At 41.6% G+C, this 13,806-nt stretch overlaps 1 protein-coding gene across 2 annotated transcripts in view; it reads left to right on the forward strand.

The window, feature by feature from the left end:
* The window catches only part of wdr11 (WD repeat domain 11), a 142,135-nt gene that overhangs the window by 101,753 nt on the left and 26,576 nt on the right, over nucleotides 1-13,806 (forward strand). For both annotated transcript variants that reach the window (XM_071379724.1, XM_071379725.1), the window contains exons 21-22: nucleotides 96-158; nucleotides 630-695. In XM_071379724.1, the coding sequence (XP_071235825.1) occupies nucleotides 96-158; nucleotides 630-695 (129 nt within the window). The remainder of the gene's footprint in view (nucleotides 1-95; nucleotides 159-629; nucleotides 696-13,806) is intronic.

Below are 13,806 nucleotides of genomic sequence, written 5' to 3' on the forward strand. Positions count from 1 at the left end.
TCTTTTAGATCATAAGATGTGGATCTGATCCTTGATCAGCACTTCTTTTCTGAGACATGTTGTAAATATGGGCCTTGTTGTCTCTTTCTCTGTAGGGATTACACTGAAAAACATGAAATTAAGGGCCTGATCCAGGAACAGCTCAACTCCATGTCCAAGTGAGTGATTGCTCTTCAACAAACTCACACATGCGCTCGCTCACACACACAGACACACACATGTCAATGCTACTATTTAAAGCATTTGTCATAAATAACGACATCCTTATTTTTTTCACACATCATGAAGTGACAGCAACATTTGGTGATGGGGGGTCTTTTTATCGGCATGTCTGTCACACACGCATGCGCTCACATTGTCTGTGTGAGAAGCAAATGTAGATATCCAGATTGCGCAGCAGTGGAAGACAGGTTTCCTGTTTTTCTTTTTGTCTAGATGTCCTACAGAGTTGTGTGTGTGCGCTAGTGTGTGATTGTATCTTGGTGTGTGTGTGTGCATGCGCACGTGTGTGCGTCAGTGCCAGACTGTGCCTGCTGTTAGTTAAGAGCCTGAGAAGCCTAGTCTGTGTCTGTCTGTCTGCGTGTTTCTGTGTTGTGTTGTGATTCCGTAATCCTTGATTTGCTCCCCAGTGACATGAAGAGCGTCTTGCTGGATCCCGAGCTCAACCTGCTGCAACGCTGCCTCCTGGTGTCTCGGTGAGTGAGGGAGGGGAGCGGGCATCACTGCACAAAACTTGTGCTGTTCTCCCATCCTCCTGTCCCTGTCTACATATCCACACTATCATACCACTTAGTATGAAGTAATTTATTGGGCACACAGCTTGTATTCTAAGTGGTGGGCTAGTATGGACATTGTAAGTAGCCTTGCTGTCCCCTCAAAACACACCCCACACCCCTCCTTGTGCTCTGGGGTGAAGTTTTGTCTAGGTACAGATCTAGGAACAGCATGCCTTCCCCTAATCCTAACCTTAACCATTAGTTGGGGAAATTCAAAACTCACCCAAGTTCAGCATTTAGGGGCAACTTTACCCTACATCCGTCAGCGTTGGTTGGCACTTTTTTAGTTGTACCTCTGCAGGTTATTATAATTGGGCATTGAACTGTGAGTCTTATGCCTCCAGAGATATGAAAAGGAAAATTATATTAGTAGTCAAAAACAAGAGTAAAATCCACACACTAGAAAAGACAGGTGATCAACCTTGACTTTAGTGCTTATTTGACACACACAGAGGTCTATAGAGCCTGTCTGCATTCCTGATTTCTGTAACCGTTAGTTTACCTGTGTATTTTTCTATTTATTAAGGATCCCCATTAGCTGCTGCCAATGCCACTTTTCCTGGGGTCCAGAGACATTAATGCAGTTATATACAGTTTAAAATATTACATAACATTACATTTCTTAACACTTTTCACAACACATTAAGTGTGTTCCCTCAAGCCACTACTCTACTATCACATATCTACAGTACAAAATCCATGTGTATGTGTGAAGAGTGCATATCATGAGTATGTGTGTCTGTGCCTGTGTTGTGTGTCTTCAGTCTCCGCCATTCCATAAGTTGTATTTTTCAGTTTTTAAAATCTGATTCTACTGCTTGCATCAGTTAGTGATATAGAATAGAGTTCCATGTAGCCATGGTTCTATCTGGTACTGTGCACCTCCCATAGTCTGTTCTTGACTTGGGGATTGTTAAGGGACCTTCAATGTCTTGTGGGGTATGCATTGGTGTCTGAGCTGTGTGCTGGTAGTTTAAACAGACACCTCTGTGTGTTCAGCATGTCAACACTTCTTACAAAAACAAGTAGTGATGAAGTCAATTTCTCCTTCACTTTGAGCCATGAAAGATATACAGTGCATTCAAAAAGTATTCAGACCCCTTGACTAAAATTGATTAAATACATCTATCTACACACAACACCCCATAATACAAGGCGAAAACAGGTTTTTAGACATTTTATCAAGAAAAATAACAGAAATACCATATTTACATGAATATTCAGACCCTTTGCTATGAGACTCGAAATTGAGCTCAGGTGCATCCCATTGATCATCTTTGAGATGTTTATACAACTTGATTGGAGTCCACCTGTGGTAAATTCAATTGATTGGACATGATTTGGAAAGGCACACACCGGTCTATTGTTGGATTCGACATTTTGAACATTGAGATATTAAATAAATGAAAGAGAAGAAGCATAGAATATAAGGAGTGAAAGAGACTGGGTTTTATGTCAGAAGTTAATGGTTAATGGTTCTCTATAGAAAGACAGATGGCTTTGGAATGTGTTGGGTGGACTGGATGGACTGGAGGAGAGCAACGTGTTGATCTAGGGTAGACCGATGGACATCTGTGGATTAGGTGAAGGAGGGGTTGAGGTCAGATCCCCTGAAGGGAGTAATAAGGGTTTAGTATCCTGTTACTCTTTCCCTGTAGAACCATACGATGTAAGGATTGGAGAGGAGGAGGAGTGTCTTAAGTGGGATATATACAGTTGAAGTTGGAAGTTTACATACACTTAGGTTAGTCATTAAAACTTGTTTTTTAACCAACCCACCAAATTTTTTTTTTTTTACTATAGTTTTGGCAAGTCGGTGAGGACATCTACTTTGTGCATGACACAAGTATAATTTTCCAACAGTTGTTTACACACAGATAATTTCACAATTCCAGTGGGTCAGAAGTTTACATGCACTAAGTTGACTGTGCCTTTAAACAGCTTGGAAAATTCCAAAAAAGGATGTCATGGCTTTAGAAGCTTCTGATAGGCTAATTGACATAATTTGAGTCAATTGGAGGTGTACCTGTGGATGTTTTTCAAGGCATACCATCAACCTCAGTGCCTCTTTGCTTGACATCATGGGAAAATCAAAAGAAATCAGCCAAGGCCTCAGAAAAGAAATTGTAGACCTCCACAAGTCTGGTTCATCCTTGGGAGCAATTTCCAGAAGCCTGAAGGTACCACGTTCATCTGTACAAACAATAGTACGCAAGTATAAACACCATGGGACCACACAGCCGTCATACCTCTCAGGAAGGAGACGCATTCTGTCTCCTAGAGATGAACGAACTTTGGTGCGAAAAGTACAATGAATCCCAGAACAACAGCAAAAGGACCTTGTGAAGATGCTGGAGGAAACAGGTACAAAAGTATCTATATCCACAGTAAAACGAGTCCTATATCGACATAACCTGAAAGGCCACTCAGCAAGGAAGAAGCCACTGCTCCAAAACCGCCATAAAAAAGCCAGACTACAGTTTGCAACTGCACATGGGGACAAAAATTTTACTTTTTGGAGAGACGTCCTCTGGTCTGATGTAACAAAAATAGAACTGTTTGGCCATAATGACCATCGTTATGTTTGGAGGAAAAAGGGGAAGCTTGCAAGCTGAAGAACACCATTTCAACCGTGAAGCACGAGGGTGTCAGCTTCATGTTGTTGGGGTGCTTTGCTGCAGGAGGGACTGGTGCACTTCACAAAATAGATGGAATCATGAGGCAGGAAAATTATGTGGATATATTGAAGCAACATCTGAAGACATCAGTCAGGAAGTTAAAGCTTGGTTGCAAATGGGTCTTCCAAATGTACAATGACCCCAAGCAAACTTCCAAAGTTGTGGCAAAATGGCTTAAGAACAACAATGTCAAGGTATTGGAGTGGCCATCACAAAGCCCCTCAAAGCCCCTCAATCCTATAGAAAATGTGTGGCCAGAACTGAAAAAGCGTGTGCGAGCAAGGAGGCCTACAAACCTGACTCAGTTACACCAGCTCTGTCAGGAGGAATGGGCCAAAAATCACCAAAAATCACGTTTGACCCAAGTTAAACAATTTAAAGGCAATGCTACCAAATACTATTTGAGTGTATGTAAACTTCTGACCCACTGGGAATGTGATGAAAGAAATAAAAGCTGAAACAAATCATTCTCTCTAATATTATTCTGACATTTCACATTCTTAAAATAAAGTGGTGATCCTAACTGACCTAAGACAGGGAGTTTTTACTAGGATTAAATGTCAGGAATTGTGAAAAACTGAGTTTAAATGTATTTGGCTGAGGTGTATGTAAACTTCCAACTTCTACTGTATATCTGTGATGGGAGAAATGTTGGGTTGTCTGAATTACAGCTGTACACAACCTTTGGGAAGAATTAAACTTGGATAAAGCTTATCTACTGTCTGTGAATTATTTACTCTGAAAAATAAGAACCTAACACTATATACAATGTCCCACAGTTGACAGTGCATGTCAGAGCCAAATCCAAATCATGAGGTCGAAGGGTTTGTCCATAGAGCTCCGATACAGGATTGTGTTGAGGCGCAGATCTGAGGAAGGGTACCAAAAAATGTCTGCAGCATTGAAGGGCCCCAAGAACACGTTGGCCTCCATTATTCTTAAATGGAAGACGTTTGGAACCACCAAGACTCTTCCTAGAGCTTGCCACCCAGCCAAACTGAGCAAGGGCCTTGGTCAGGAATGTGACCAATAACCCGATGGTCACTCTGACAGAGCTTCAGAGTTCCTCTGTGGAGATGGGAGAATCTTCCAGGAGGACAACCATCTCTGCAGCACTCCACCAATCAGGCCTAGAGTGGCCAGACGGAAGCCTCTCCTCACTAAAAGGCACTAAAGGACTCTCAGACCATGAGAAATAATAGTCTTTGGTCTGATGAAACCAAGATTGAACTCTTTGGCCTGAATGCCAAGTGTCACTTCTGGAGGAAACCTGGGACCATCCCTACGGTGAGGCATGGTGGTGGCAGCATCATGCTGTGGGGAGGTTTTTCAGCAGCAGGGACTGGGAGACTAGTCAGGATCAAGGGAAAGATGAGCAGAGAAAAGCACAGAGTGTTCCTTGATGATAACCTGCTCCAGAGCACACAGGACCTCAGACTGGGGCGAAGGTTCACCTTCCAACAGTACGACTACCCTAAGCACACAGCCAGGACAACGCAGGAGTGGCTTCTGGACAAGTCTCTGAATATCCTTGAGTGATTGGGAGAAACTCCCCAAATACAGGTGTGCCAAGCTTGTAGCGGCATACCCATTAGATTTGAGTCTGTAATCGCTGCCAAAGGTGCTTCAATAAAGTACTGAGTAAATTGTCTACATTCTTATGTAAATGTCTTATTTTAGTTTTTTATTTATACATTTGCAAAATTGTCTAAACCTGTTTCTGCTTTGTCGTTACGGGGTGTTTGTAGTTTGAGGGGGAAACAATTTAATCAATTTCAGAATAAGGGTTTAACGTAACAAAATATGAAAAAAGTATAGGGTTTTTAATACTTTCTGAATGCACTGTACCTGCATGTTATTAATGTTAGCGCTCTGTGTACATTTAAGGGCTAGCCGTGCTAACCTGTTTTGAGCCAATTGTTATTTTCCGAGGTCCCTCTTTGTGGCACTTGACCACACCACTGAACAGTAGTCCCGGTGCGACAAAGCTAGAGCCTGTAGTACCTGCTGTGTTGATATAGTTTTTAAAAAGGCAGAGCAGCGCTTTATTATGGACAGACTTGGCCCGTTTTAGCTAATGTTGTATCAACATGTTTTGACCATGACAGTTTACAATCCAGGGTTATTCCAAGCAGTTTAGTCACCTCTACTTGCTCAATTTCCACATTATTTATTACAAGATTTAGTTGAGATTAAGGGTTTAGAAAAAGTATTTGTCCTAAATACAAGGCTTTTAGTTATTTGAAGTATTTAGGAATAACTTAACCTTTGCCACCCATTCTGAAACTAACTGCAGCTCTTTGTTAAGTGTTGCGGTGATTTCACTCGCCGTAGTAGCTGACATTTTATACTGTTGAGTCATCCGCATTCATACACACTGGCTTTACTCAAGGCCAGTGGCATGACATTAGTAAAGATAGAAAAAAGTAAGGTGCCTAAACAGCTGCCCTGGGGATTTCCTGATTCTTCCTGGATTATGTTGGAGAGGCTTCCAATAAAGAACACCCTCTGTGTTCTGTTAAACAGGTAAGGAAATGGACAAAAATGAGTGGCATCTTGGGCGAACCATCTACATGATTGCAAATACCACTCAAATGGATGGCAGTTTATCAAGACCATATTGTAATCGGAACATTGCAAATGCCAAGTGTCATAAACCAAAAATCCCATAGGGGGTGAGCGCACTCCACCGTAGGATTTCATATGGGAAATGGTCACAAAGTCAGGTCTCAAGGGTGAAATTTTCAAAATCTAAATTTTTCCCCCAACATTTTTAAACATTTTTTTTTTTTTTTTTACTCAATTATACGAATGTAATAACCGTATGGACATACTTTTGTCTTATTTTATTGAGTTTGTCCATAAGGCCTATGTTTTGTTCATTTGCCATATATGATCATAGGAAGTCGGCTGCCGAACCCAAAAGTCAGTGACCCATGTCCAAATTGCGTAAGAAATGTCCAAATGGCATATATATGTATTGAAAGAACCAAATCAGGATGTTATGTCCATTTGCTATATATGATCATAGGAAGTATGCTTCCAAACCCAAATGTCAGTGAACCATGTCCAAGTGGCATATATACTGACCAAATGATATATAGCACTGTTACGCCCTGAATCAACCAAGAAGGAAGTCAGAATTTCTTGTTGGTGTTGATTCAGCATGTCCATTTCATATTGGGGAGTCCTTATGGATATATATTGGCAATGGACACTGTCAACTTGCAGAAGGGCATGTTCACACTGACAATATAGCGTATGTGTAATGGACACTGTCCAATCGCTCGTTGGTGTTGATTTCCATTTGGTGATGGTAAGTCCCTCATTAAATACATTGGAAATCCATTTGCAATATAAAATGTACAATGCCAATATATTATACTGCCATCAAGTCAGCCATCAGTCAATAAGATATCATACTGACACCAAACTCACTTTGTCCTTTTAGAAGCCAACTATAACGTATTTCAGAGCCGGCCCACAATTCATAGCGCCTTCTGTTAAAACCATATAAAAACCTTCAAAAACATAGTTACATTCGAGCTGCGGGTCCAGTTCTGACATAGTTACATTCGGAGCCCGAGCAACGACCTTAATTAGTGCTGAAAATCCACTTATTTCGGGGGTTGCTACGGGGTCCATGAACGAGCTATCAGCCAGAAACGTGTAGGGTCAGTCTCTATGGGCCGAGGCGGTTTCAATGCACCTAGTCTTGTGATTCTGGGACTTTTCTAAATGTCGTCATTTTCGCGATGTTAAAAATGAATTGAATACATTGCAAATGGACGAGGCTGTTTCTCGGCCTGAGAACCTTCTAGAGCCACATAGCTCACCGTGCACTACCGACTTAAGCCCTAGAACAGGTTTATAAAGTTTCAGAGTTCTAGGTCTAACGGTTCTTTGATGGTTCGAATGCAGGTATCTATTGCAGGCTCTGTGTGTCTGTAAGCCCCACACTGTCACTCCATCCTGGGTGGGTGTGTGTGTGTGTGTGTGTGACCTTTTTAACCCTTCGAAACAGCCATATGACCCCAATTTAAGGTGCTTCCGGTTGTCACAGGAAGCTGAAAGTAAACATATCCTTTTACATAATCCTGAGTTTCAAGTCTTTACGTTAAGAACTGACTGATTTATAGAGGGTTGAATGCAGTTTTTCACTAACTGTAGTTTGTGAAATCAATAGTTTGTGAAATCAACACAGGTAATCCTCATAGTGGCCTGATGGATTGTCATTGAAGACAGTTTGATATGGCAATCATAATCCACATAGGCACCAGGTTGAAGTTAGGGGAGCAGGCAATGTATTCCTGTGGGGAGAGATGTCAATGTAAACTGTTAGAAGAAAACACCATGTTTTCACTGTTAAGGGTTAATTCCACACAGTCAAGGTTAGGCTTGCACAGATCGAGAGGACCTTAGGAATGATCCTGTGGTTGAATTAGCCTTAATGGTTCTGCCACTGTCACCAAAAAGCACCTCAATTATAGGTCAGGCTTCATTTTGGGCCTACTTTTTTGCACGCTCGCTGCGGTCAGACCGAGCGAGCTACGGTCAAGTGGGGCATCTCCTTGAACTCGGCATGGCCTAGAGACTATGCTGATGCCATTTGTTTCCCTTTCTGTGATGGTTTAAGCCTGCACATTTCTGGATTTCAGCTGTATTTGATGGTAAAGTTCATATTTCCCCTTTAGGATATTTTATTTTATTTATTTCACCTTTATTTAACCAGGTAGGCAAGTTGAGAACAAGTTCTCATTTACAATTGCAACCTGGCCAAGATAAAGCAAAGCAGTTCGACACATACAACAACACAGAGTTACACATGGAGTAAAACAAACATACAGTCAATAATACAGTAGAAAAATAAGTCTATATACAATGTGAGCAAGTGAGGTGAGATGGGAGGTAAAGGCCAAAAAAAAGGCCATGGTGGCGAAGTAAATACAATATAGCAAGTAAAACACTGGAATGGTAGATTTGCAGTGGAAGAATGTGCAAAGTAGAGAAATAATGTGGTGCAAAGGAGCAAAATAAATAAATACAGTAGGGGATGAGGTAGTTGTTTGGGCTAAATTATAGATGGGCTATGTACAGGTGCAGTAATCTGTGAGCCGCTCTGACAGCTGGTGCTTAAAGCTAGTGAGGGAGATAAGTGTTTCCAGTTTCAGAGATTTTTGTCGTTCGTTCCAGTCATTGGCAGCAGAGAACTGGAAGGAGAGGCGGCCAAAGGAGGAATTCGTTTTGGGGGTGACCAGAGAGATATACCTGCTGGAGCGCGTGCTACAGGTGGGTGCTGCTATGGTCACCAGCGAGCTGAGATAAAGGGGGACTTTACCTAGCAGGGTCTTGTAGATGACCTGTAGCCAGTGGGTTTGGCGACGAGTATGAAGCGAGGGCCAGTCAACGAGAGCGTACAGGTCGCAGTGGTGGGTAGTATATGGGGCTTTGGTGACAAAACGGATGGCACTGTGATAGACTGCATCCAATTTATTGAGCAGGGTATTGGAGGCTATTTTGTAAATGACATCACCGAAGTCGAGGATTGGTAGGATGGTCAGTTTTACAAGGGTATGTTTGGCAGCATGAGTGAAGGATGCTTTGTTGCAGAATAGGAAGCCAATTCTAGATTTAACTTTGGATTGGAGATGTTTGATGTGAGTCTGCAAGGAGAGTTTATAGTCTAACCAGACACCTAGGTATTTGTAGTTGTCCACATATTCTAAGTCAGAGCCGTCCAGAGTAGTGATGTTGGACAGGCGGGCAGGTGCAGAAAGCGATTGGTTGAATCGCATGCATTTAGTTTTACTTGTATTTAAGAGCAATTGGAGGCCACGGAAGGAGAGTTGTATGGCATTGAAGCTCGCCTGCAGGGTTGTTAACAGTGTCCAAAGAAGGGCCAGAAGTGTACAGAATGGTGTCGTCTGACTACTAGTCAGGCTTAATTTCAGGCCTACAATTTGCATGGACGCTGTGTTCAGATCGAGCGAGCTACTGTCAAGTGGGTCATCTCCTCTAGGCATGGCCTAGAGACTACGGTGATGCCATTTGCTAACACTTTTAGTGTTGATTTCAGCATGTCCGTTTTGGTGTTTCATCACTGTTTAAACTGATTGGTAATGGACAATAAGTCAGCCATCAAGTAACCATCCATCAGTCAATAAGATATCATACTGATACCAAACTGATACATACTGACACCAAACCCCAATTTGTCCAACTCGTTTAGAAGCCAACTATCACATATTTCAGAGGCGGTTCTTTGATGGTTCGAACGCAGGTAACTATTGCAGGCTCTGTGTGTCTTTAAGCCCCACACTGTCACTCCATATTGACTGTGTGTGTGTGTGAGTACAGAAAATCACATAAATCACGTAGAGCTCCGAAACCCGCCTTAACGGATTTGCCTTAACATACCTCAACTGGATCTATAACTTTGTGGGGGAAAAACTAAAACGTTTTTAACCATCACGAAAGTACGATAGATAAATGTCTGGTTCTATTTTTCCTTACACCGTAGGTTTATGTACTTTGACGGGAAGCGGTCAAATTAGCGCTGTATTACCGTTTTCGACCTTTAATCCCACAAAATTAACTCAAAGAGCGTTGTGGCCTCGAGGCCATCTTGTTTCTGGGCTAAAAGTAGATTTTGCTACCCTTGTGTGAAATGTCCATTTGCCATATACAGCCAGCCGCCATCTGGTGTTTTTTTCCGGAACAGCAGGGACAAGTCAAAGAATTAAAAAATTAATATTGCGGAAACGATGTATCCTGGAAACTTTATTTGATGACTTCCCGGAAGACCAGGCTCTGGGGGACGACCTGAGGCCGTTAGCCTATTTTATTAACACCCGCGGACGTCTAGGAAGGGTCCGTTCTTTTGCCATATGGAGATCCTCCTCAACCGTAAGGGAAATGCCACAAGCATCCCTTATGTAGGTAACTCTTTATCCACAATATATCAGGGGGTGTAAAGCCATAACATGTATGTTTTCCTATCAGCAGACTGATTGATAATGTCAAAAGCCGCATTGAATTCTAACAAAACAGCCCCCACAATCTTTTTATCAATTTCTCTCAGCCAATAATCAGTCATTTGTGTAAGTGCTGTGCTTGTTGAATGTTCTTCCATATAAGCGTACTGAAAGTCTGTTGTCAATTTGTTTACAGTAAAATAGCATTGTATCTGGTCAAACACAATTCTTTCCTAAAGTTCATTAAGGGTTTGTAACAGGCTGATTGGTCAGCTTTTTGAGCCAGTAAAGGGGGCTTTACTATTCTTGGGTAGGGGAATTACTTTTGCTTCCCTCCAGGCCTGAGGGTACACACTTTCTAGTAGGCAAATATGAGTGTCAATATCGTCCTCTATTATATTCAGTTATTTTCCATCCATGTTGTAAGACCCTGGTGGCTTGTCATAGTTGATCGACGACAACAACAATATTCACGTCTTCCACACTCATTTACGGAATTCAAAATTACAAGGCTTGTCTTTCATAATTTGATCCCTTATACTTGGATGTGTAGTGCATGTGTTTTGTAGCTGGCATGTCATGCCTAAGTTTGATAATCTTGCCAATGAAAAATTAATTGGCAATATCAGTGTGTTTTGTGATGAATGAGTGATTTGATTCAATGAATGATGGAGCTGAGTTGGACTCTTTGCCCAAAATTTCATTTAAGGTTATCCAAAGCTTTTTACTATCATTATTTATATAATATATATTTGTTTCATAGTATAGTTTATTATTTTTTATTCAGTTTAGTCACATGAGTTCTCAATTTGCAGTATGTTTTCAAATCTGTTGTGCAGTCAGACATTTTTGCCATTCCTTTTGCCTCATCCCTCTCAACCATACAATTTTTCAATTCATCAATCCACAGGGATTTAACAGTTTTTACAGTCATTTTCTTAATAGGTGAATGCTTATTAGTAACTGGAATAAGCAATTTCATACATGTGTCAAGTGCAGTGTCTGGTTGCTCCTCATTACACACCACAGACCAATATGTTAACAGCAACAACATAGGAATCACTACAAAACGTATTGTATGACCTCTTATACACTATATTAGGCCCATTCTTTGGAACTTTGGTTTTCCTAGATATAACTACTCTAATTGTGATGACTAGATCTGATGGATTTGGATAATGCTTTAAAGCAAATTTCTGTAGCATTATTAAAGATGTGATCAATACATGTTGATGATTTCATTCCTGTGCTGTTTGTAACTACCCTGGTAGGTTGACTGATAACCTGAAACAGGTTGCAGGCCCTAGTTACAGTTTGAAGCTTTCTCTTGAGTGGGCAGCCGGATGAAAGCCAGTCAATGTAAACATGCTCATGTTATTTATGTTAACATAGTGGACCTCCCAGGGCACACTGCCTCAGTGCTAACAGTATAACTCTGATTCATAGGCACATGATCACTGCATACAATAGCTGTGTGATCAGCAGAGGCATTCAGGGCAGTGAGGGGGGCATAAAATAGGTTACTTACATTGTCTTCCAACGCCCCTGGGATAATGTACATTTGCTGAACCATTATGATAAGTCATTGTCTCAACGCAGCCTTATAATGCTGTGAAAGGATCCAGGAACCAAAATTATTTGGGTGGATCCCATCCTCCTTATAAAACGAGCTTTGTTTTTAGAAGGTATCAAAATTGTCAGTAAATGTTTCACCCACAGACCTTTTAATAGTCACGTAGCCAGTTATGGAGGGCTAAAAGTTTGCTGTAACATTCAATGCCATGATTTAGGGAAGGCAGAGGGTAGATATTATGGGGCGCTTGTTGGTGTCAGAGACCCAATCAGTTATTCAGAATCGATCTTCAGCTGTTCTGAGCTGCCCTTCATAATAGACTACATTTCCTGATACAGGTTTAAAATGTTGGGGAGCAACTTACTGATGTCCTGTACTCATGCTCCTGGATAGCGTTAAGTTTTTGCTCCAGGGACTAAGACATTTCTCACCATTGAACTGCCTAATACAACGGCCAGAGAAGGGGATGGAGAAATCCTACCCCCTCACACAATTCGCGGAACCTTTCACAACCCCACGAGAAGCAGGGTAGCAGGTAGATCAGGCACCAGGGCGTTGAAGCTATTCCTCATGTCAATCTGCTCCGAACCTCTCGCAGACACTCCAGTCCTCTTATTAGCATGCCAACTGCCTTCGGTTTCCACGACTTGTGACATGGGACCAGTGCTGGAACAATCCTCTTGCTGTTCTCCGTCTACTCTACTACAGGGTTGAGGAGGAAAAGCTGATGGAGGTGACTTCTTTGGCAGGCAAGTTCAAAATAGCACATGCCTTTCGGATAGGGACAGGTGACAAGGTGGGGATACATCCATTAAGACCGAGCGGTGTCCAGCCACAGGATTTGAGAATGAGAAAACACAAATTGGAATTTTCCCGATAAGTTTGCGCAGAATTGAAATTAGCCATCTCATTCCTGTAATCCTCCGCAAGCAAGCAATTGCCGCAATTGGAACTCCGGATTGTCAATATTTAATCATATACGTCCCCCCACATTTGAATGTGGACCTGATCACTGACAATTATACCCATCCAGAAATAGTTATGTTGTCCTACCGTCTTTAGTTACATCACAAATTATTAACAAATTCGACAGGATTGTTCTTTAAATACACACAGACCATTCCAAATGTTTGAAATACAGAAATACTGTTTAATTATTCAACCTTTTGATGTTACCGTACTGCAACGTCTCTCTCTGTGGTAACAAAGGGATTTAACTTCCATTTCTGAGAGTGGGGGGAGAGAGTTTTCCTGCAGGTATTTATGACCATCATAAAACTGGAGAGAGGGTGGCGCTTATGATCCTCCCCCCAAGGGCATGTCGTGACACAGCTTTAATGTATATGCCCTGATATCATCAGGTATATCCTTGTTTAAATTAATAGCCTACGACATTGGTGTCATATTGGCTGAAATAGGATGGCAGGGAGATTTGAATTTAACATTGAGCTACAACCGTTAGTGCCAAGTCAGGAGATCTAGCTTTGTCTAAACTTAACTTTACACCCTCAAGCTTACATAAACCTGAAGAAACAATCTGCTCTGAACTATGATTAATGTTTTTGTAACCCATTTTGACTGTTCTAATCCCACCAAGCCCAAGAATCCCCAAGGACTCTCCTTTTCAGAAGAAGAATGCACATTAAGGTGTCTTTTCTTCCGATGTTCAGAAGGTTCTTACACTCACATTAAACTTTACAATCGTGGTTTGATGTTCTTGTACCCATTTGCTAGTGAAGGGGGGTAGCCTAGCAACGGTTAGATATTGCACTGTGAAAATGTTTAAAAAGCATTTTGCAGAAAGA

This window comes from Salvelinus alpinus, chromosome 32 (genome assembly GCF_045679555.1).
Source record: "Salvelinus alpinus chromosome 32, SLU_Salpinus.1, whole genome shotgun sequence".
Taxonomy (NCBI): Eukaryota; Metazoa; Chordata; class Actinopteri; order Salmoniformes; family Salmonidae; genus Salvelinus; species Salvelinus alpinus.